Source organism: Schistocerca gregaria, chromosome 1 (assembly GCF_023897955.1).
Source record: "Schistocerca gregaria isolate iqSchGreg1 chromosome 1, iqSchGreg1.2, whole genome shotgun sequence".
NCBI classification, from domain to species: domain Eukaryota; kingdom Metazoa; phylum Arthropoda; class Insecta; order Orthoptera; family Acrididae; genus Schistocerca; species Schistocerca gregaria.
In genome coordinates this window covers 878,896,703-878,918,107 of record NC_064920.1, presented here as the reverse complement: position 1 = coordinate 878,918,107, position 21,405 = coordinate 878,896,703, and the positions used below count along the sequence as shown (strand labels likewise).

Below are 21,405 nucleotides of genomic sequence, written 5' to 3'. Positions count from 1 at the left end.
GTTGGCTATCTGTCAGACTTTTAATACTATTTGGCAAATACCAAAGATTTTTGTGGCGTGCCAAAGTGAGGTTTAATCCAGAATAATGAATATCAGCCTTTCTTCTAGTGTTGTAGCTATGCACTTTGCTGTTATTTCATAAGTGAGTGTATGTATTGTGAAGGTACTGTGAATATCCTGAATTCCTTAAATAAATGTCTGCATGGTGATCTTTGGTGGGCTCCAGCTATTATTCTGATTTCAAGCTTTTGTGAAATGAATACTTTCTCTCTTAATGACGAATTGCCTCAAAATATGATGCCATATGAAAGCAGTGAATGGAAATAGTCATAGTAGGCTAATTTACTGACATGTTTATCACCAAAATTTGCAATAAACCTAATAGCATAAGTAGCTGAGCCTAACCATTTCAGCAGATCATCGATGTGTTTCTTCCAATTCCATTTCTCATCAATGCATACACCCAGAAATTTTTAGTATTCTACCTTAGCAGCAGACTTCCACTCATAGTCTATATTTATCAATGGTGTTATGCCATTTACTGTACAGAATTGTATAAACTTTGTTTTCTCAAAAATTTAGTGACAGTCCATTTGCAGAGAACCACTTAATAAATTTCAGAAAGACATTATTTGCAATTTCGTCAGCTAATTCTTGCTTCTTGGGTGTGATTACTATACTTGTATCATCAGCAAAAAGAACTAACTTTTCATCTTCATGAATGTAGAGTGGCAGATCATTAATATATATTAAGAACAATAAGGGACCCAAGACTGAACCCTGTGGAACACCATTATTGATACCTCCCCAGTTAGAGGACTCTGCTGGTTTTTGTTAACTATCTGTACTGTTACTTTCAACCTTCTGTATTCCTCCAGTTATGTATGAATTAGACCACTTGTACACTGCCCCACTCATACCACAATACTTAAGCTTATCTAGAAGAATTTCATGATTCACACAATCAAAAGCCTTTGAGAGATCACAAATTATCCCATTACTATGTTTGGTTATTCATTGCATTTGATATTTGATCAGTGAAAGCATATATAGCATTTTCTGTTGAAAAGCCTTTCTGAAAACCAAATTAACATTTTGTTAGTACTTCATTTTTACGAATATGTGATGCTACTCTTGAATACATTACTTTTTCAAGAATTTTGGATAAAGCTGTGAGAAGTGAGATTGGGCAGTAGTTGTTAGCATCAGATCTATCCCCATTTTTATGCAATGGTTTAACAATAGCATATTTTAGTCTCTCTGGAAAAATTCCTTGTTTCAGTGTGCTACTACATATGTGGCTGAGAATCCTACTTATTTGTTGGGAACAAGCTTTTAGTACTCTGTTGGAAATGCCATCAGTTCAATGTGAGTTTTCGCTTTTGAGTGAATTTATTATTTTCCTAATTTCAGTAGGAGAGGTGGGTTGAATTTCAATTTTATGAAATTGCATAGGTACTGCCTCTTCCATATACAGCCTTGCATTTTCTAATGAATAGCTGGAACCTATTTTTCTACAACACTTAAAAAATGATTATTAAAAATGTTGTCTACTTCTGACTTCTTGTTAACAAACGTTTCATTGTGTTTGATAGAAATACAGTCTTCCTGTGCCCTCAGTTGCCCTGTTTCCCTTTTCACAATATTCCAAATTGTTTTAATTTTGCTATTAGATGTGCTACTCTCAGACATAATGCACATACTTCTGGACTTTTTAATAACTTTTCTTAATACAGTGCAGTAGTTTTTACAATGTTTCATTGTTTTGGGATCATTACTCCTAGCTATAAAATACAGTTCCCTTTTCTGTTTACGAGATATTTTTATCCCTCTAGTAAGCCATGGCTTTGTACCTGGTTTCTTACAATTATATTTCACTGTTTTCTTAGGCAAACTGTTTTCAAACATACAAATGTATCATTAAATAGGTTAAATTTTAAATTAGCATCATGTTCCCTGTACACCTCATCCCAGTCTAACTGTTGCAAGCTTTCCCTAAAATTTTGAGGTGTTTTATTGTTAGTGGAACACACTATTTTGGAGGACTGTTTTGTATTACTGCATGGAGCTATATCATATACTGTAACTGTCTGTGCATCATGATCAGACAGACCATTCTTAACAGGAAAAGTTTTTATTTGATTAAATTTATCTGGGTCTATGGAAATGTTATCTATTGGTGTGCTGCTTTCCTGTACCATCCGAGTAGGAAAATCAATAGCTGATGTCAAATTGAAAGAACCAAGTAATACTTCAAGGTCAAGCTTTCTATATGACTCTCAGAAAATCTACATTGAAATTCCCACAAACAATAATTTGCTTTCCTTTGTTTCACAGGTTGCACAGCAAAGAATCCAAGTTTTTCAAAGTAGTAGAAAATTTCCCAATGGAGACCTATACATGGCTACAATTATAAAAGTGCCTCTATTTAGTTTAAAATCACATGCACATACTTCTATGTGTTGCTCTATGCAAAAATTTTTAATTTCCAAATTTTTCACACTATGACTGATTTTAACATATATGGTAACTCCTCCTCTCTCCATAGTGTCTCTACTTACATGTGCTGAAAGCTTATATCCATCTACATTTACCATTTCCATACCTGTGACTGTATCATGTTCAGACAGGCATATTACATCTATTACACAGTTTCTAAATCTTCTATACAAACAAGAAGCTCATCTACTTTGTTTTTTAATCCCCTGATATTCTGATGCAATATATTAACATAACTTTTTACTGTGCTTTTATGTGAATCTTGTGACGTACTAACATTATTTTTCACTGTACTGTTATGAGAATCTTGTGATATTTTCACATCTCTAGTACCTGCCTATCTGAACTTTTCATTAAGCTTAATTTCAATCAATTAGGATGACTGGATACAGAGCTTAGCCTAAAAAAGTGTTCCCATGAGTTTCAGTGCCTCCCCCCCCCCCTGCCCTCCCCTTAAAGATTTTGCTGTCATCCCAGCCAGTTTACCCTTCCTTCTCCTATTGAGATGCAGGCCATGTCTTGTGAAGTCCCACCTACCAATACCATCAATAGGAACCAAATCTATGCTTGACAAAGTAGCCGCCCGAAGCAGCTGATGTAGCTCCATATTGAACCTCCTGACAAAGCTGTTCAATTGGGGCCAGTCATCTTGCATGAAAGCAGGAATCAAGCCAACATTTGTATGGTTCATTGCAGATGCTATAAAGTGTGATTCATCTGAAAAATCCACCTGTAACAATTCAGTGGAAATCCAGTTGCAGTATTAGCATGGAAATTCCAGCCTCTGTCACCAATCAACACCAATCAGCAAAGAAGCATGAACCAGGTATCTGCTGCCGAGGCCCATATGCAGCAGTGTTCACTGAACTGTTGTTCAGGAAGCACTGTTGGTAGCCCCTTGATTCATCTGCATGGTCAGTTGCCCTATAGTTTCCCATCTACTCGTCCATGCACATCTCCACAGTTATTATTCAACCCTATCATTCATGGCCCGTGGCACATTGCATTCACCTCAGCATTGGTTTAGGAAGTGCCGATTTGCTTTAACCGTGGTGGCACATTAACAATCTACAAACTTAGCTATTTTGGAAATGCTTCTACTTTTGGCCCAAAAGCCAATGATCAAGTTCTATCTTGGTGTCCTATAAATTGGTCTGTTTCCACATTACGACAATGACTGCACTGTTTTCCATGTCCCCCGACACGTTTTATATACCCTTCACTGTTAGTGTTGCCACCTGCCATTCATGAGTGGTTGTTGCACACTGACATCAAACATAGGTGAGGGTCATGTTAATGTGACTGGACAATGTATGATGATGTCTTTCTCAGTGAGTTGAACTAATATAAAGTTTTCTGGTTTCCAGCCAGGTGAATTCATTGAAAAATTTCACAATTTTAATGAGCTCACCTGGCTGGAAATCCAAGAATGAAGTATTATTTCCATTTAAAGTAATTAATTGTAATTAATTTTAATGGATGCTTATAGAGCATTGTATATGAGCATATACAACAGCAGAAACCTTTAATTTACTGAGAGAAAGTAATTATATTATCATTTACACTGTACTGCTGTAGATTTCTTCTAAATTTGTCTATGGAATGCAAGTAATTGTCAAGAAGAAACATTTTCAGTTTGCTATTAAAGCTAATTTTGCTTTTAGGTTTTTAACTCATTAAGTAGTGAAGCAACTTCAGAAACAGTTTAACTAATATCATTAGTTATTATATAAATTCCACAGTAACGTTGTTAAATTAATATGAGTGCTGTATAGAAGGATTTAGTGTAGTTGAAGCACCAGGCACACACACTCCATGGAAATTTTGGTGACATCTTTCTTTGGTTGCAAAGGCCTGCTGCTCATTGACTTTCTGCAGCACGGTGCCACAAGTAATACACAGTGGTATGTGGACAATTCCCAAAAATTAAAGTGTGCTTTCAGGTTTAGATGCCCAGGAATGTTGATAGAGGCCATCATTCTGTTGCAGGATGATGCCCACGCATTTGTTCCCAAGGTTGTTTTGACTAAGCTGCATAGGTTTCTCTGAGAAGCCCTTACACATTCCCCATATAATCCCAATCTCTACCCATCTAATTTCCATATTATTGGAGCCATGAAGAAATAATTTGTGGCCATTGGTTTGCTTTGGTTGAAGAGGTGTACACCTGGGTATAATAATGGTTCCATAGGCAACCACAAGCATTTTTCCATGAAAGCATTGCCTGACATTGAGATACATGTATTGAGAGGTATGCGAATTACTTTTAAAATAATAAACGGTTTACTTACATTTTTGTATTTGTCTTATTTTCATTTGACTGCCGCTGATACAATACTAGTTTGGAGCATTGTGCCCTAGCGAATGTGCTTGATAGTTATTGATTTGCAGAAGGCCTATAGGTCATCAAAACTATAATTCTTCATTGTATGGTGCATAAATAAGTTTTAAGAAGATCATCACCTATTTATCACTGATTGCTGGATATAGACCTCTTCCAGATCTCTCCACAAAGTACTATCTTCAACTTTTCCTTTCAGAGTTTGTCCTGCTTATTTCTCTATTATCAATCCATCTTACATTAAGCTGTCCTGTGTGTTTGTTTATCAAAAGGAATCCAACACAGAATCTCCTGAGTCCCACTTCAAATATTTTACCTCACTATGCATCTTTTCATTACTCATTCAATTTTTGAACTGTTTTAGCAGTTGACGTACATGTTCTACTTGCACAAGACACCTTTCAACTTTTATTTATTTTTTAAAGTTTTCCACCAAAGTATACTTCGTACAGCAGGAGCGGTGATTTGAACCCTGAAGTAACTCCTTTTTACAATATTGCTCTTTCCACAACAAAGGCACATGAGCTGTATTTTGCTTCAGTCAACAAATGATGAGATAGGTACCGTGGAAAGATTTATACATTGGTCACTGTCATGTCATTTGTCACCTGTGTGTAGCTATTATTATTTGCCTCATCCGTCGAACAGGTGTTTTCTCCTGTAATGTGTGTTTTTCATTATGTTGTATTGGCGTGTCTTATTAATCAAGAGATTTTACATATTCTGGTGAACTCTGATACTGAATCAAAAATTACTTTGACTTCAGATGAGTTTTCTGCCAGAGGCAACTGACGATTAAGGTAGTGAGTCTGGGGAGGAGTTACAATCACTAGACATCTTTACATTCCAATTATCTCCATAACAGTGAAGGAATAGAGTTTAAAACCCCAGTTCTTAATAGTGATGATGGCTGATAGAGATAGAACAAAGGGGAGGTAGTTAACACACTGCTGCTTGGAAGAAAGGTTGCTTTGAATGTCCTGAAGAAGAGAGAAGGAGACACTTTCTGCCATGTGGATGACTCCATCATCATTGGCTTCTGATATTTTTTCTAAACTGATATGTCATTTTAAAAAAAGCAGAATTAGATGATCAAAATGAAATAAATACTAAATAAATACTAAATACTAAATGAAATAAATACTATGTTGTGGAGGATTTTGAGGCTTTGATTGTTACCATGTACACCAGAGATGTTTTTTGTGCTAATGATGTTTCCCTGGATGATCTTTTGTTGCAATCATGGTGCCCTAATTCTATCAGTGATAAAATGACAAGAGAGAGATTCAACAAACTTACCAGTTTCCTCCACTTTGATGAGAAGTTGTCCGTAGCTCACCACATCCCTGTAAACATGCTCGTTCATATTTCTGCAGTATGGAACAAGTCTGAAGGAAACTACTTACACTGTTATTGCTCTGGTGAAAATATTTGAATCGCTGATTACTTTTAAGCGAGCAGGTTTACTTAATTTGTGTCAAACAAACTTGACAAAGCAGATTTCAGTTTTGGACAGGCTTCAAATACATTTGCAATGCCTTCCCTTACATTGGTAAGGAGAAAGGCTGGGCAGATAACAAGGAAAAACTTCTTCACAGCCCATTTAGCTTGCAAAGAAACTTCATTAGAAAAACGTATCATTAGTGGAAACAATAAGCAAGATTCAGTGAGATATCCTAAATTGCATTAAGAAGAACAATGCTGACTTATATTACACCATCATCTTGAATAATACTGACAAGCCAAAAGGCACCATAACACTGTACTAAGGGAAGAAAATAAAAATGTCATTATTCTCAGCATACTGCATCCTAATAAGTAATGAGTGAAGAAGGAAACAAGGAACCATAAACTGTTACATTCTGTAAGGCCACGAAGTATTGTGTGGATGTCATCAATGAAATTATTTGTAAATACTCAACTAAGATTGCTTATAGGAGATAGATGATGCATTTATTTGACAATAGCCTAGAAATGGCAGCAGTAAATGTGTGGCTCATCAACAGTCAATTAATCTGAAGTAACATGAAGAAGAGAAAGATGTTCCTTATTCAGCAGCTAACTGAACTCACGACCAGGGACCAACAAGGAACAGTACAGCAATAAGAAATGATCAGACAGCGAAGGCTTTCAAGACCAGATGTCTTATCTGCCAATAAATCTTCTGGTCTGTGTGATTGTGATCCACAAAACATTTCCGTTCTTAACACTTCATCCCAAGCTGTGCAGGACATCTTCAGAGGTGCTTGTGGTTCCAATGAATCATGCCAACTGAAGGGTCAGACTTCTGAGTGTGACACGTGTGTTGTGAAAATGGGGCATGATACAAGTTTATTCATAATCGCCAGAGATAATCCTTGTTGGAGATAAAAGTCAGCTACTGTACTGTCATTTGTGTAAGATAAAACTTCTTTATTTATTTTGTGTGCTACTGTCCCTATATGACTAAGTATCATAGCTTCTTTTTTACTGCTAAAATTAGCCCCATGCATACATATTTCAATGGCTTCTTTATGTGGCTGTGGATAACAGTTCATCATTGCAGATAAAATTTTTGTGTCAGAAAACCTCTTCATAATTTCCTGATTGAAGAGCATGCTCTGCAGTAGCTGTATTTTCTACCAACACTAGTCAGCAAATGCTTTTATGCTCCTTCACTTATGTATTCACAGTTCTTTTGGCAGTTCCAATATAGACCTTAAAACATTTATAGGGAATTATGTACACCCAATATGCCAATAGTGGTATATTTTCACTGTTTGTCTAAAAACTGGTCTGATGTGACATTTCTGTAAAATCTTCCCTATCTGAACAGTTACTCTTTTAACAAAAGGGAAAGAAACTGTGTTCTTCCATCTCTGTGTAATTTCCTTGTCCTTTGGCTTACTGTTATTTAATCATAGAACTGTATTTACTTATTTTCATTAGTAGCAATAATCTCAAATCCAGCTTCAGATGTTTTAAATAGGTATCCAGGTGTTATGGCATGCAAATTCTCTTGGTTCTGTTGACAAGACTTCTGATGGCACTCCTTGATTGTTGTGGATGATGGTTGGAGTTCTTGCATAAATATCTGCCTGTGTGTTTGACTTTCTGAAAAACTTTATGTTCCAACCTCCCACAGTCTGTCTCATAACTAAATATCCAGGAAGAATATTCCATTCATTTCCATTTCATTTACTCATAGACCATTTAAATGGGATGATGAATTTTATGAGCAAGTTGATGGTGTTGCAGTTGGTATACCACTGAATCATGCAATCACTCATTTTTATTCAGAAAAATTTGATCAATCAGCCCTCAGATAAGCAAATAAGAAAGGTGTTTGGAAGAACTCTTTTGTTATCTAAATAATAGAAATTCAAAAGTCCAGTTGGCCATGGGGATGGAAAATGACAACTTCCCCGATGTGTTAATTATGAGACATACTGATGGAAGGTTGGAACATATAGTTTTTGAGAAAGTCACACACATGGACAGATATTTATGTGAGAATGTCAACCATCATCCACAACAAACAAATGGTGTTGTCAAAAGTCTTGTCAACAGAGCGAAAAGAATTTCCATGTCAGAACACCTGGACACCTACTTTAAAACATCTGAAACAGCTTTTGAGAAAATGTCTATTCAGGAAAAGAAGTGAGTAGAGTTCTATGACTAAATAACAGTAGGAGCAAGGATGAGGAAATAACACAATGATGGAAGAACACAGCTTGTCTCCTTTTTGCTAAAAAAGTAACTGATCAGATTGACAAGGTTTTAATGAAACATGACATCAGGCCAGTTTCTACACTAACAAAGAAAATATATCTGTAAAGGATAAACACTCTCCTCTAGCAGTGTACATCTTACTTGACTTATTTACTTTGGTCCCTATGGAGGCATAAGGCATCCAGGAGAACTGGCCATCCATCTGTGTCTTCGACAATTTCCCTCAATTTCACTCAGGTCTTGTCAACCCTTCATTTCTCCCCTTCCACCATCAACTTCTACATATCTCTAGACCTGCCTGTCTTCCTTGTTCCTTGGGGATTCCAATTTGATACCTTCTTCTCAGCTGCTCTGTCTGGCTTCCTCAATGTCTGTTGCAGTCATCTCCACTTTTCCTCACATTTCTGTTCTTGTGTAGGGATCTAGTTTGTTTTTCTTCAGAGACTCTCTCTTTTTTCCCCTCCAGATATTTATTATGCGCTGTAGACAACTATTTGTGAATCTTTGTAATGTTGACATAACCATCCTGTCTACTTTTGAGCTTTAACTATTGTAAAAGAGACAGCCTTCACATTTGTATTAAAAATAAAAATTTTAGTTTTGCATGTAATGTGTCTGTTTTTATGTATTAGTTTAAGGTTTTGGTTGTATGAAGATAGCATTTGCCTTTCTAATGTGGTGTTCCACATCTCCTCTAGTTTCATCATCTTCTCCCACCACCCTACTGGAATGAACTGACAATCTCCTTGTGCTATTCCCCTATAAACAGTAGCACTTCCATGTTTCCAGAATTTATCATGTTTCCTTTGTTTTGCTTATATTTATCTTGAGGCCAGCAACCTCTGCCTTTCTTCTTTCAGAGAATTTAATTTAGTCTTCATACCTGTCAGCCTTTGGACTAATAAAACTGTGTTGTCTGTGAACTCAAAATCCTTAAGACATTCGTGGATTCCCCATTTGATTCCTTGTCTCCTGTCTGCTATGACTTCTCATAACCGATTGAAGAACAGGTAGAAAGAGCATTGGTGGCAACATACAACCGTGCTTGACTCCTGTTGTTACCTCTGTTGATTCTGTGAGACTTTCCTTGTGGAGCACACAACATTTGTAGCCATCATATGGATTTTTGAAGATGATTAGAATCTTTTGTGACATACCATACTTCCACAACACCTGCCACAGTATTTATTTCACAAAATTGAAGGCCTTTTCAAAATCAATGAATGCCAGGTACATGGGTGACCGGCTTTCTTTGCATTGCTCTAATATGATCCTAAGAGAATTTATAAGATCAACACAATTGTGTTGTGCACAAATCAAATAAATTTTTCACTATCACATAACATGCCTTCAGGCTCGGATATGGGGCTTGGAGTTGGGAGGGGGGGGGGGGGGGGCACTGGAGTATCTGCCCTGGGTGGCAAGTACACATTGGTCTATCGATTATTCATATGATTTTGAAATGCATCCCTTTTGGTTTAGAATTCTAAGTCGATTTCTGAACAAATCATAAGTTGATTTTTGAATGCATGCATGGTGTACATGATATCTTTGCCAGAGGAATCCCTGTCACATCAAGAAATAAAAAACTTTCCCACAGAGAAAAGGGGATGGGGCTAAATGAGCTGAGCTGAATAAACCCAAATGTCTGAATACCAATTACTGTTTGTTTATTTGGTTGACTGGATGTGTGAATGATAAGTAGTGCTACAGTTATTAGAGAAATACATATATTAAGACTACCAGAGTGGAAATAAATGACTAACAGGTAAGAAAGATTACATATTATCATCTCGTGTATCCAAGAAAATGAAATTTTGTCTGAAAGTTTTTGCCAGAATGCTACACTACTAGGGGCCAATTGTACAGTCCCTAGATAGCAGCCATGTAAGTTCTGTTCTTGGAATAGCATGGAAAACACGTTGTATGACCATGTAATAATGCCTATCCAGAGAACCAGTAATTCTGGTAGAGTCAGTGAAGTTAAACAGAGAATAAGTTTTGACAATGGCAGGAACAGTTGCAGAATTAGTGATGAGAAGATTGTTTCTTAATATGAGGAAGGAAAAGAGATGGTGACATCAAATAAATTATATGAGAGAATATTACAATTTCAAATTTATATAAAAACTTTGTACTACTACTACTTTCTAATACTTGAGAAACTGGAGCTTATGAGAAAAAAGTGATACCTTTTCCTAACATAAACCTTTTTGCTTGTAATAATTCTAATAGGTATTTGATACTGGTACTTCGTGAATTGTATTCTGTCGTATTATTTATGTAAATGAGGTAGATAAAATTGACCGTTTGTACCAAAACAGTCTCACTTATTTGGCATGTGTTACAATTGCTGCAATATTAGGAAGGCCTATTTCATTTTATCTAGCAGACAGTAAAAAATAGATGTAATCAGGTAGAGAAACTACAAGACTCTTGGGTACAGTTCATATTAACAGCTTTTTCAGCATCAGTGACAATGACATTTTGATTTTTCATGTATCAAAAAGTTTGGCAAACTTTGATGAGGCAATAGATTCTGTTACAGAAAGGAGAGTATGCCATGTAAAGCTTTAGCAAGATTAAAGAAAACAAAATGCAGATACCTAAGGATTGAAGAAATGTGTACTGTCTTGCTTGTCTCTTGTCTTTACTGGTTTTATATTTCCTATATTTAATTTTATGTCAGACAAAACAAAGTCATAAGCTAATAGGCAATAAAGAGTGAAAATTTTGTAAAGAGGTTTTATTCTCTTGGTCACAAATAATCCCACCCAGTATTAATTGTGAACTTTTTGTAAGGGGGTAGGATGTCAAACCAGCCAAGTGGTGGCAGAAGAGGCACCACAGAACATTTTGATTTTCCACTGTGTTGAATACAGGTTTGATGGCTTCCATTGCAAAATGTACATGTTTGAATTCCAGAGAGTCAAATACAGTGATGTGCGATAGAAGAATGCTGGGCGAAGAGGCGTTGCTCTGCCCTTTGGCACACTTGAGACCAAATAATGTGCCTTACATTTCCTCGAACATATATGTTTAATATATCAAAATTTTCAGAAAGATGTGTGCTACAAAATGAACATATTTTTGAAAAAAACTTTTTTTTTTTTTTTTTACATCTGATCTCAAATGCTCAAGTGGGAGAGAAAGGGGGATGTCACTATCAATTTTTGTCCCCAGTTCGGAAATATTGTAGGTCCGGTGTTGCATGCCTCATACAATCAAAGATTGTGACATACGTGACTTGTCAATTTTAAGACAAATCTACTGCTAATAAATAAGGCGACAATAATTCTTTTTAAAAAAATCTATGGTTATAATTTCTATAGTGTTACATTTTATAGAGAGATTATATTATACTACACTATAGTAGCATTTATTTTAAAATATTTTTCTAGGTCTTCAGTATTTCTTAGATCTGGGTCACTTTTCCCCTTACAGGTTTTATTTACAAATTTCATGCCCATGTTGAGTGAAGTTTTTACATATAGTTTGAGACTGTGGGTATGTAGCATGTAATTCTCCCTAGATCTAGTATCATACTGCAGCAGGAAGCAGTTGTCCTCAAAAAGTTGTTGGTTTGTCTTTGTCAAAATTAGAATCTCATATTTACACATGCTTGGAATGGAGAGTAGATCTTGTTTTTTAAATAGAGGTTTGAAGTTTTGATTCTCTTTAGCTCTTTAGCTCTCACCATTGCTCAGACAGTCTTCTTTTAGCCTAAAGACTTTCAGGAGATTAGTTTTCTCAGGCCCTCAGAAAATTTGGCTACTGAAACAAAATATGCATAATATACATTTTTCTTAGCTACTAAGTCAGTGGTACTAGATAAGACCTTCATGACATACACAAGACTATTCATTCAACTAAGATCACTCCACAACATATTTATTAAACACACCAAGGAATTTGACAGCTTGCGGTTTCCAATTTTTTGTCCACATAGCTAATATCAATTGTACATTGTGGTGCTTGTTTTGTGGTGAAATGAATAATTTCTGTTTCTCTAAAGTTTTATTTCAAATTTTTATTTTTTAGTCATGCCTCCACTTCCTCAAGCATCTGTTTAATACAACAGATTAAGTCTTCATCGGTTTTACAGCAGACTATCACTGTTGAATCATCTGTGTATAGTATGGTATCTTGACTCAAACTGGCATAGCATATCATTGATGTAATACAAAAATAGTAGTGGCCCTATTATTGAGCCTTTTGGAACACTTAATTGTTGGTGTTTCAATCCAAAAAGGAATTTCTTGCCACTGTTATTAACAAGTACTCTTTGATTTCTGTTTGCTAAGTATAATGAGATCCAACAAAGAAATTTTCTTTGAAAACCATAGTTAATCAGTTTGTGAAGATGCTGATCATGGTTTACAGTGTCAAAGGCTATGCAGCTATTTCGAACATTTTTGAAGAAATTGATAACAATGAGGTATGCCTATAGTTTCCCATTTCATCTTGTTTGCTCTTTTTATGAATTGGCAGAACTTCAGCATATTTTAACAAATCTGAAAAACATCCCTCTTCAAAAGACTGGTTGATTATGAGGGAGAGTGGATGTACAACACTGTGATGTACTGATTTTATTATTCTGGTGGGAACCTCATCCCAACCCACTGAGTTTAAACTTTTTAGGGACATTATGATTTTAATAAGATCAGTGCTTGAAATGGCTGAAAATTTAAAACCCGAGCAGTTTTTCTCTGCCATACTAGGAATTGTACTTGGTAGTGAGCAGTCACCCATTTGGTTACAACTAATGAAGAAACTAAAAGGATTCACATACTGCATTGAGATCTGCAACTATCCTACCTTTATCGTTAGTTAAAAGGGACATTTTCTCTCCAGTTCACTGCCAACCTCACTTCTTATAACAGACCAAATGACTTTGGATTTATTTTTTGCACTTAAAATGAATGTATTGTTTGCAGTATGCTTTTCTAGTTTATTTACTTTGTCAAATGTATTTTGTGTGTGCTTACATCTGTAAGAAATCCAGGATTTAAATTAACTTTTGTCCATAAGCAATTTCCTCTTCTTAATGTTAGACACACTAATTCCTTTTCTTAGCCATGAACTACTTTTATGAGATTCAGTCCACACTGTTACAAAAGGGAAGCATCCATTGAATATGCTCATGAAATCTATTGAAAAGTTATTGTAGTTGTCATTTGTTGAACTGTGTTGGCTGAGCAGCCATACGGTGAGGCACAGTTTTTAATAAATGCTTCCACATTTTTTCAGCTAAAATTACTACATCTGTTTGTAGTGCTGCCTAAATTTAATTTTGATTATGATACAAGTAGCACTGCATTGTCTGATACTCCTAAACCTAAAATAAATTTTTCTTTGAGACTGGAATTAGAATTAGTACAGTATTATCATTGAAGTAGTTGCTGTAACTTTTGTACAGTGGTCAAATTTAGATTTAGTCCATTTGTAGCAATAAGATTCTTTAAATGTGAAGCAAATTTGTCATCAGTTCTTACATCTACATTGAAGTCAGCAATATAACTAGTCTCTTACACAGTTTTTCAGTTTCTTATTTATGTAACAGAGTTATAAATTTATCTAAGGACACAGAGCTTATATGGTACCCAGGAATTCAATATATACTGATGATTAACTGATCTGTTCTTTAAGCAGTCAGTTTTCAAATGAATATTTAATCCTATTTAAAATAGCTAGTGAGGACCTTACTGGACACTGACAGAAATGTAATACTATGCCAAGTGTTACAATCTGACAAATTTCCTTTTTATGAAAGGTTTACCACCAATCCATTTTTCCTCTCCTTTGGAGACCTCTCTTCAGCAAGGGATGGAGCTTTTCTGCACTACTTTCAATATCAGCTTTTAAGAGCTCAGATGCCACCTTGTCTAGGTCTGAAGCCTTTGCACTTTTTAGACTTCTCAAAGCAGTCCTAATTTCACCCACTCCAGATTTATATTTTGATCGGCTTTAACTTCCTCTGGAAAATCTTTCACCTATTGTTGGTAGTTGTCTTCAGGATTTAACAGCTCCTCGAAATGCTCCCCCCATATCTGTAGCTATGTCTCTTGGGTTACAACAATTACCCCATCTTTGCTCTTAACTGGTACTTCACATCTAAATCTCTACATTGAGAATAATTTAGTGATACTGCACAGCTCCTTTATATTTAGCTGTCCTGCTGCCTCTTCTGCTGTTTGCATCTGCTCATCTGTCCATTTTCTTTTATCTTGCCTTATGTCTGTTTTCATTGTTTTGTTTGCCACATTGTATTCTTTATGCTTTAGTCTTCTTGTTCTTGTCTTACAAAGACTTATCTTTTGTGTTAGTACTTTCCTGCAGCTAATTTAATTCCACATATAATCAAAAACCCATTCTTTTCTTTGATGTGTCTTAAATCCTAAGGTGCTCTCTTCAGCACCTACATACGAGGGTCAGTCAAAAAGTAATGCCTCCTATTTTTTTTTTCTACGTTTAATTGTCCGGAAATTTAAATGCAATTACATAGGTTGAAAACCATAACATTGAGGATCAGTTTGTCATTTTTCAATGTAATCTCCGCCCATCTCTACAGTTTTGGTCCATCTTTGAACAAGGGCATGTATCCCAGCACGGTAAAAATCACAGCTCTGCTTCCTAAGCCATTGACGCACGGATGTTTTGACGGCCTCCTCATCTTCAAAATGAATCCCACGATGAGCTTCTCTTAGTGGCCCGAACAGATGGAAGTCTGATGGTGCCAGGTCAGGGGTGTATGGGGGATGAGGCAAAACTTCCCATCCAATTTTGACAATCTCGTCAGAGGTGTGACGACTGGTGTGTGGTCTTGCATTGTCATGCAAAAGAAGAACATCTGCCATTGATTTTGTTGGGCGAACTCGCTGAAGACGTGCTTTAAGTTTTTTGAGGGTTGTGACGTATTGAACAGAATTTATTGTGCATCCCTGCTCCAAAAAATCAACCAGAATCACACCCTCTGTATCCCAGAAAGCTGTTGCCATAACTTTCCCTGCCGATCGCACAGTTTTGAATTTTTTCTTCCTCGGCGAGCTTGTGTGACTCCACTCCATTGACTGCCTCTTTGATTCGGGTTCCAAAAAATGCACCCATGTTTCGTCCCCGGTCACAATTTTTTTCAGAAACTCATCTCCCTCCAAACGGAAGCGCTGCAAGTGTTGGGAGGCTATTGTTTTCCTTGCCTCTTTATTCTGATCGGTTAACATTCTTGGAACCCACCGTGCACAAACTTTTGAGTACCCCAATTGTTTAATAATCGTGATCACACTGCCTTTACTAAGAGAAATAATGCAACACACTTCATCTGCAGTCACCCGACGGTCACCACGAATGATGTCATCAACTTGCTGAATGTTGTGTGGAGTCACTGCACTCACCGGCCTGCCGCTCCGCTTTTCGTCAGTCAACGGTGTTTGCCCTTCAGCTTCCTTACAACGACGAACCCATCGTCTAACAGTGCTGACATTCACTGTCACAACACCATACACCTTCTTCAGTCTTTCATGAATGCGTATAGGCGTTTCACCTTCTGCATTCAAGAATTCAATCACACAACGCTGTCTCAAACGAACATCGATGTCGGCCATCTTACAAACTTCTGCTGTGCTGCCACCTGTTGACACAGAAAGTTACTACTGCAGTGGATTGCAGAAGAAGGTTTGAGGAATGGCGCCAAATTCAAATTTTTCACTTAACTTAATTTTTTTAAGTAGAAAAAAAATGGGAGACATTACTTTTGCATCGCCCCAGTTCCCAAAACTCCTGAAGATAGACGTTGACTGTGGATATTGTATCACAGACACAATCCCTTTGACTGTTGAGAGATGTCACTAAACCCTCCCAAAGATGTAAACAACCATATATGAGCAGCACCTATTAGACAGAGGGGGGAGGGAGGGGGGGGGGGGGGGGGGTGTCCAACAGCCGTAGTTCCAGTCATTCCACCAGAAAGGAGGTACATGGGTCATGCTGTCTGCAATTCAATCATACCTAGATGGTCAGTACTGCAGTTTGATCTAGTCCCCAATGTTACTTTGTGCCAGGAAGGGCTCTCAACAAGGGAAGTTTCAAGGCATCTCAGAGTGAACCAAAGCAATGTTGTTTGGAAATGGAGGAGATACAGAGAAACAGGAAGTGTCAATGACATGCCTCACTGAGGCCACCCGAGGGCTAATATTGCAGTGGGTGGCTGCTACCTGTGGATTATGGTTCAGAGGAACCCTGACACCAATGCCACCATGGTGAATAGTGCATTTTGTGCAGCCACAGAACATCATGTTAACGACTCAAAACTGTGTGCCACAGGCTGTGTGATGCACAACTCCACTCCCAACATCTATGGCAAGGTCCATGTTTGCAACCGCAACACAATGCAGCAAGGTAAAGATGGGCCCAACAACATGTGGAATGGACTGTTCAGGATTGGCATCACGTTCTCTTCACTGATGAGTGTTCCATATGCCTTCAACAAGACAATCATTGGAGACATGTATGGAGGCAACCTGGTCAGGCTGAATGCCTTAGACTCACTGTCCAGTGAGTGCAGGAAGGTGGAGGTTCCCTTCTGTTTTGGGGTGACGTTATGTGGCTTGATGAACTTGTGGATAGTATGCCACGACAAATACAGGCATGCATCAGTGCAAGAGAATGTGATATTGGGTATTTAGGGGTATTGGTGTGTACAGCAATCTGGACCACCACCTCTGAAGGTCTCGCTGTATAGTGATACAACATGCAATGCGTGGTTTTCATAAGCAGAAAAAGGATGCAAATGATGCTTATGTTAATCTCTACTCCAATTTTTTGTAGAGGTTCCAGAACTCTCAGAACTGAGGTGATGCAAAACATTTTTTGTGTGTGTTGATAGTTGGCTTTAAATCTTTTACACCCTGTTTCAGTTCCTTCGTGCCTAAAGTTTTCCTGAGAGAGGAACTAGAATCTGTTTCATCGTTCAAGGGCAAGTCTTTCTTTGATATGTTGAACTTTTAACATAACCTAATCTATTTTTTTGGCCCTGTGACTTGGTTATATTTGCCACAATCTTCAATCTGAACTCAGTCAACCTAGGGGGTGGTGGATTCCCATGTCTGCTCCTCTCTTATTTCTGACATTTAGCAGAAAGTGGCAAAATTTATGGTTTACAACTATGTGATCTATTTGATTTGCAGTAATATGATCTGATGAGATGCACATTATCTTATGGCAGTTGGGATGTGGAAACAGTGTGACTCAAATGAGTAGGCCATGCTCATTGCACATATCTATCAGCAGTTCACTATTTGCATTTCAATTCCAAATTCTGTGTACACATATGATGTGTTCATACCCACCATTTTCTAAACCAGATATTGCATTCAAGTCCCCTATTAAAATTTTTATATCTCTGCAGTTAGTTTGTTAAGGACTCCATTTAGCTGTGTATAAAACACATCTTTTAATTCTCCTTGAGCCACTTCAATAGGTGTGTAGGATTGAATTACAGTGATGTTTCACACAATTTTTGTTATGTGTGTGGTTTTTATCCTTTCTGAGACTGGTATTCACTCCAGTAAACTACTTTTGCAGTTTTTATATAGGAAGAGTCCCACACCATTCCTAGTTATTGCATCTTCACTTGTCTGTCCTACATACAGCAGCACTCCTCCATTTTATGTTTGAACATCCCCAGATTCCAGCCACCTTATTTCACTTCATCCTAATACATCTAATTTGTAGTTCTCTCTCTCTTTTTTGATCTGTCTTAACCTTCCTGCCACTCACAATGTTCTTACATTACAAAATCCAATACAGGTTTTTCTTTTTATGCCAAAGGTCATAGGTTATTTATCTACAGAGATGGACTATTTTTCCCCTATATAGAGAAGCCATCAAAATATATAACTTGGGTATAATTTTAACTGTAAAGTAGAAACCACAAAAATTAGTGATACATGGGCAGTAGCTCCATAGAATCAAGAGATAAGTTTATCTTTGAGAAACAGTTGTTTCATAGTTTTGTTTTGCCGGCCGCAGTGGCCGTGCGGTTCTAGGCGCTACAGTCTGGAACCGAGCGACCGCTACGGTCGCAGGTTCGAATCCTGCCTCGGGCATGGATGTATGTGATGTCCTTAGGTTAGTTAGGTTTAACTAGTTCTAAGTTCTAGGCGACTGATGACCTCAGAAGTTAAGTCGCATAGTGCTTAGAGCCACTTGAACCATAGTTTTGTTTTATCTCTGACAGTTGCATGTAAACATCTTCCAATCTCCTTGTTCACAATATTTACATTGCTCTCAGACATCCATTGTCAACCCCAGCAGAACCAAGGACAACTCTGAAGATGTTCAGTGCAGCTCTGGATGAATGTTAGGAAGGAAATGTTTCATGGGTCACAACAATACAGCCCAGAAAGATTTAACAACAGCAAGAAAGACAATCAAACAAAGAAGAATCAAATGCTAAGCCATTTTTACCCTCCTGTTTATTTCTTTAAATTTCCATCGCCTTGTTGTTTTCTTTTGTCCTAACTATACAAATTTGTCAACTATTTTTACAGCTTAATCATTAATCTCTTTACATACTGATTCTACATCACTTTGATGTTACTATTCTTAAATAGTTAAACCTTACTATCAAACTTGCTCTGTCCAGTTCATGTATTCTTTGCTGAAGTTCTCCTGTATCTGAATCATAAATGGAATCACTGGATGTTGGAAAAGGACCCATGAGCCAGTATATTTTCCTGGCCAACAAACAGTCTTCTGCTTTGCTGGTCTATCTGAAACATTTGTAATGTTTGTATATGGATTGTTGCCAGAATGGTCTTTTCACTAAAGGCACATTATTCCAAGAAAGCTGTGTAAACAGACAACCTCCCCCCCCCCCCCCCTTCCCCTTTTTCTATAGATTAGTATAAATCTTTTTCTATATGTTGAAATTTTGTAAAGCAAAAATGTCACTTACCTAATATGTAACTTTCATTTTCAGGAGTGTTTACATTATATGGAATAATAAGTTGGGGTGAAGACTGTGGACAGCCAAATAAACCTGGTGTATACACAAATGTTGCAGCACACCGTGAGTGGATAAATCAAAAAATTGAAGAATCAATGTCCGGCAGATAAATAATTCTCTCAGTTGAGTGTTAAACTCCTTTTAACAAAGAGGCAATGTGATTAAAAACTATTGAACTTACAATGTTGTAGGTCTGTGTTTTTTAAATTGCATTTCTGTGTACAATGAACTGTCACACATAGTAGTTGTGATTTACTTATGAGTATGTTATCTAATGAAGCAATTTCTGTCCTTACAGTGAATAAAACATTGTCTGAAACTTTGTTGTCCACAAACTCTGCATAAAATTGACTTTCACTTTTAATGGTCAGATTATCTTCAACAAAAACTCTTAAATCAAAATGGACACAGCAAGGAGAAACAGAAATGTAGTATTGTAATGTGATTCCTATTAAGAGAAAACAATTTCTTCATGTTTAAGCTTTATTACAATGCTTTGTGCATGGACAGAAAACTGAGTAATTAAGAAGTACAAGTACATGATCATGTTTTTATAAAGAAATTCACAGAGTAGAGAAGTTTTGTTTCTGGAGAGAGTAAATGGAATGATCAAAGTTTAATCCATGCATATAAAAAGACAATACAAAGAAGGGCAATAAATTGTATTGGAAATAAAAAACAGATATAGTTGTAAAATGGGGCCAATTAGAGAATGTAAACAGATTAATACATTGTAGTTTCCCATTTTTTAATGTCTTAAGGAAGAAATGAATAACTAAGAACTCAGTAGAAATAAAAATGAATAACGATATAAAAGACATGGGCATACAAGAGGAACTGTAAACAAAAACAAAGTAAAGAAAACTTTATAGTCAAGTATTCTGTCAAAGGTATAAGAACTCCAATGATTTAGGGTTATTATGTGTTACCATTAGTGATGTAGCATGATATTTTCACTTTGTGAAAGTATGCCAGATTTCTCATGTGTGTTATGTTATGCCAAATAAAGTGTTTTTAAATAAATATAGCTTTTTCTCAAAAAATTCAGTTTGTAGTATGGTTTTAGGGAACAAGAAAGTCAATTTTTCATAATATGTACAATCTGAGTTCTCATAAATAAATGAAAAAACTATACAACAAGTATCTGTTGATGACCAACTTTGTGTACGAATAACAACAGAAAGGAATATTATTTTATCCAGGAAAAGTCTTTTATGATTCTGCTCAAACAGTAACATGGACTCCTCTGTGGGAAACAGTTTTCTCAATGAAATTTACTTTTCTCTCTTTTTTTATGTGTATTTTTTTTTATTCCTACAAGAAGACACAGCTCAAGATGTCACAGAAGAATGTTGAAGCAGTGATAATAGATATATAATTTTATGAATGATTTCTGAAAAATGCAAATGGAATTTCATTGTAGCAATATTCACTGAGACTTTCATTACCAACAACATAGTGGTGATCTATGTGATAAGCATTTAATTGTATCAGTTGTGAAATATTTTATCATCATCCTATAATTCACAGGAGATAGGTTATGAGACAGAAGTCTTCATTCTTCTCGTACTTATCTACCAAAAAGTATCATGAATATTAGTTGCGCAAATGTTCCTTTACAAAGGAAAACCCAGGGGAATTGCCTCAATTTAATCCTTGTACCACTGAAAAGATGAATGATATAAGTATTAGTGTCAGTGGAGTTGAGAAACAGCTGGAATCATTGAAATTGAACACCGCTCTAGGCCCAACAGAATCCCTGTCAGTCAGTACTGAATTTGCAGCTGAGTTAGGAAAAACCATGTCCAGTTCTCAGAAAATAGCACAGGTCGCACCTGCCTACCAGAAG

The 21,405-nt window shown here is 36.6% G+C and overlaps 1 protein-coding gene across 2 annotated transcripts in view; it reads left to right on the top strand.

Moving 5' to 3' along the window:
- Positions 1-20,579, top strand: part of LOC126273387 (serine protease svh-1-like) — a 356,722-nt gene extending 336,143 nt beyond the window's left edge. For both annotated transcript variants that reach the window (XM_049976948.1, XM_049976942.1), the window contains one exon: positions 19,530-20,579. In XM_049976948.1, coding sequence (XP_049832905.1) covers positions 19,530-19,666 — 137 coding nt within the window. In that variant the 3' untranslated portion in view covers positions 19,667-20,579. The remainder of the gene's footprint in view (positions 1-19,529) is intronic.
- The last annotated feature ends 826 nt before the right edge of the window (positions 20,580-21,405 follow it).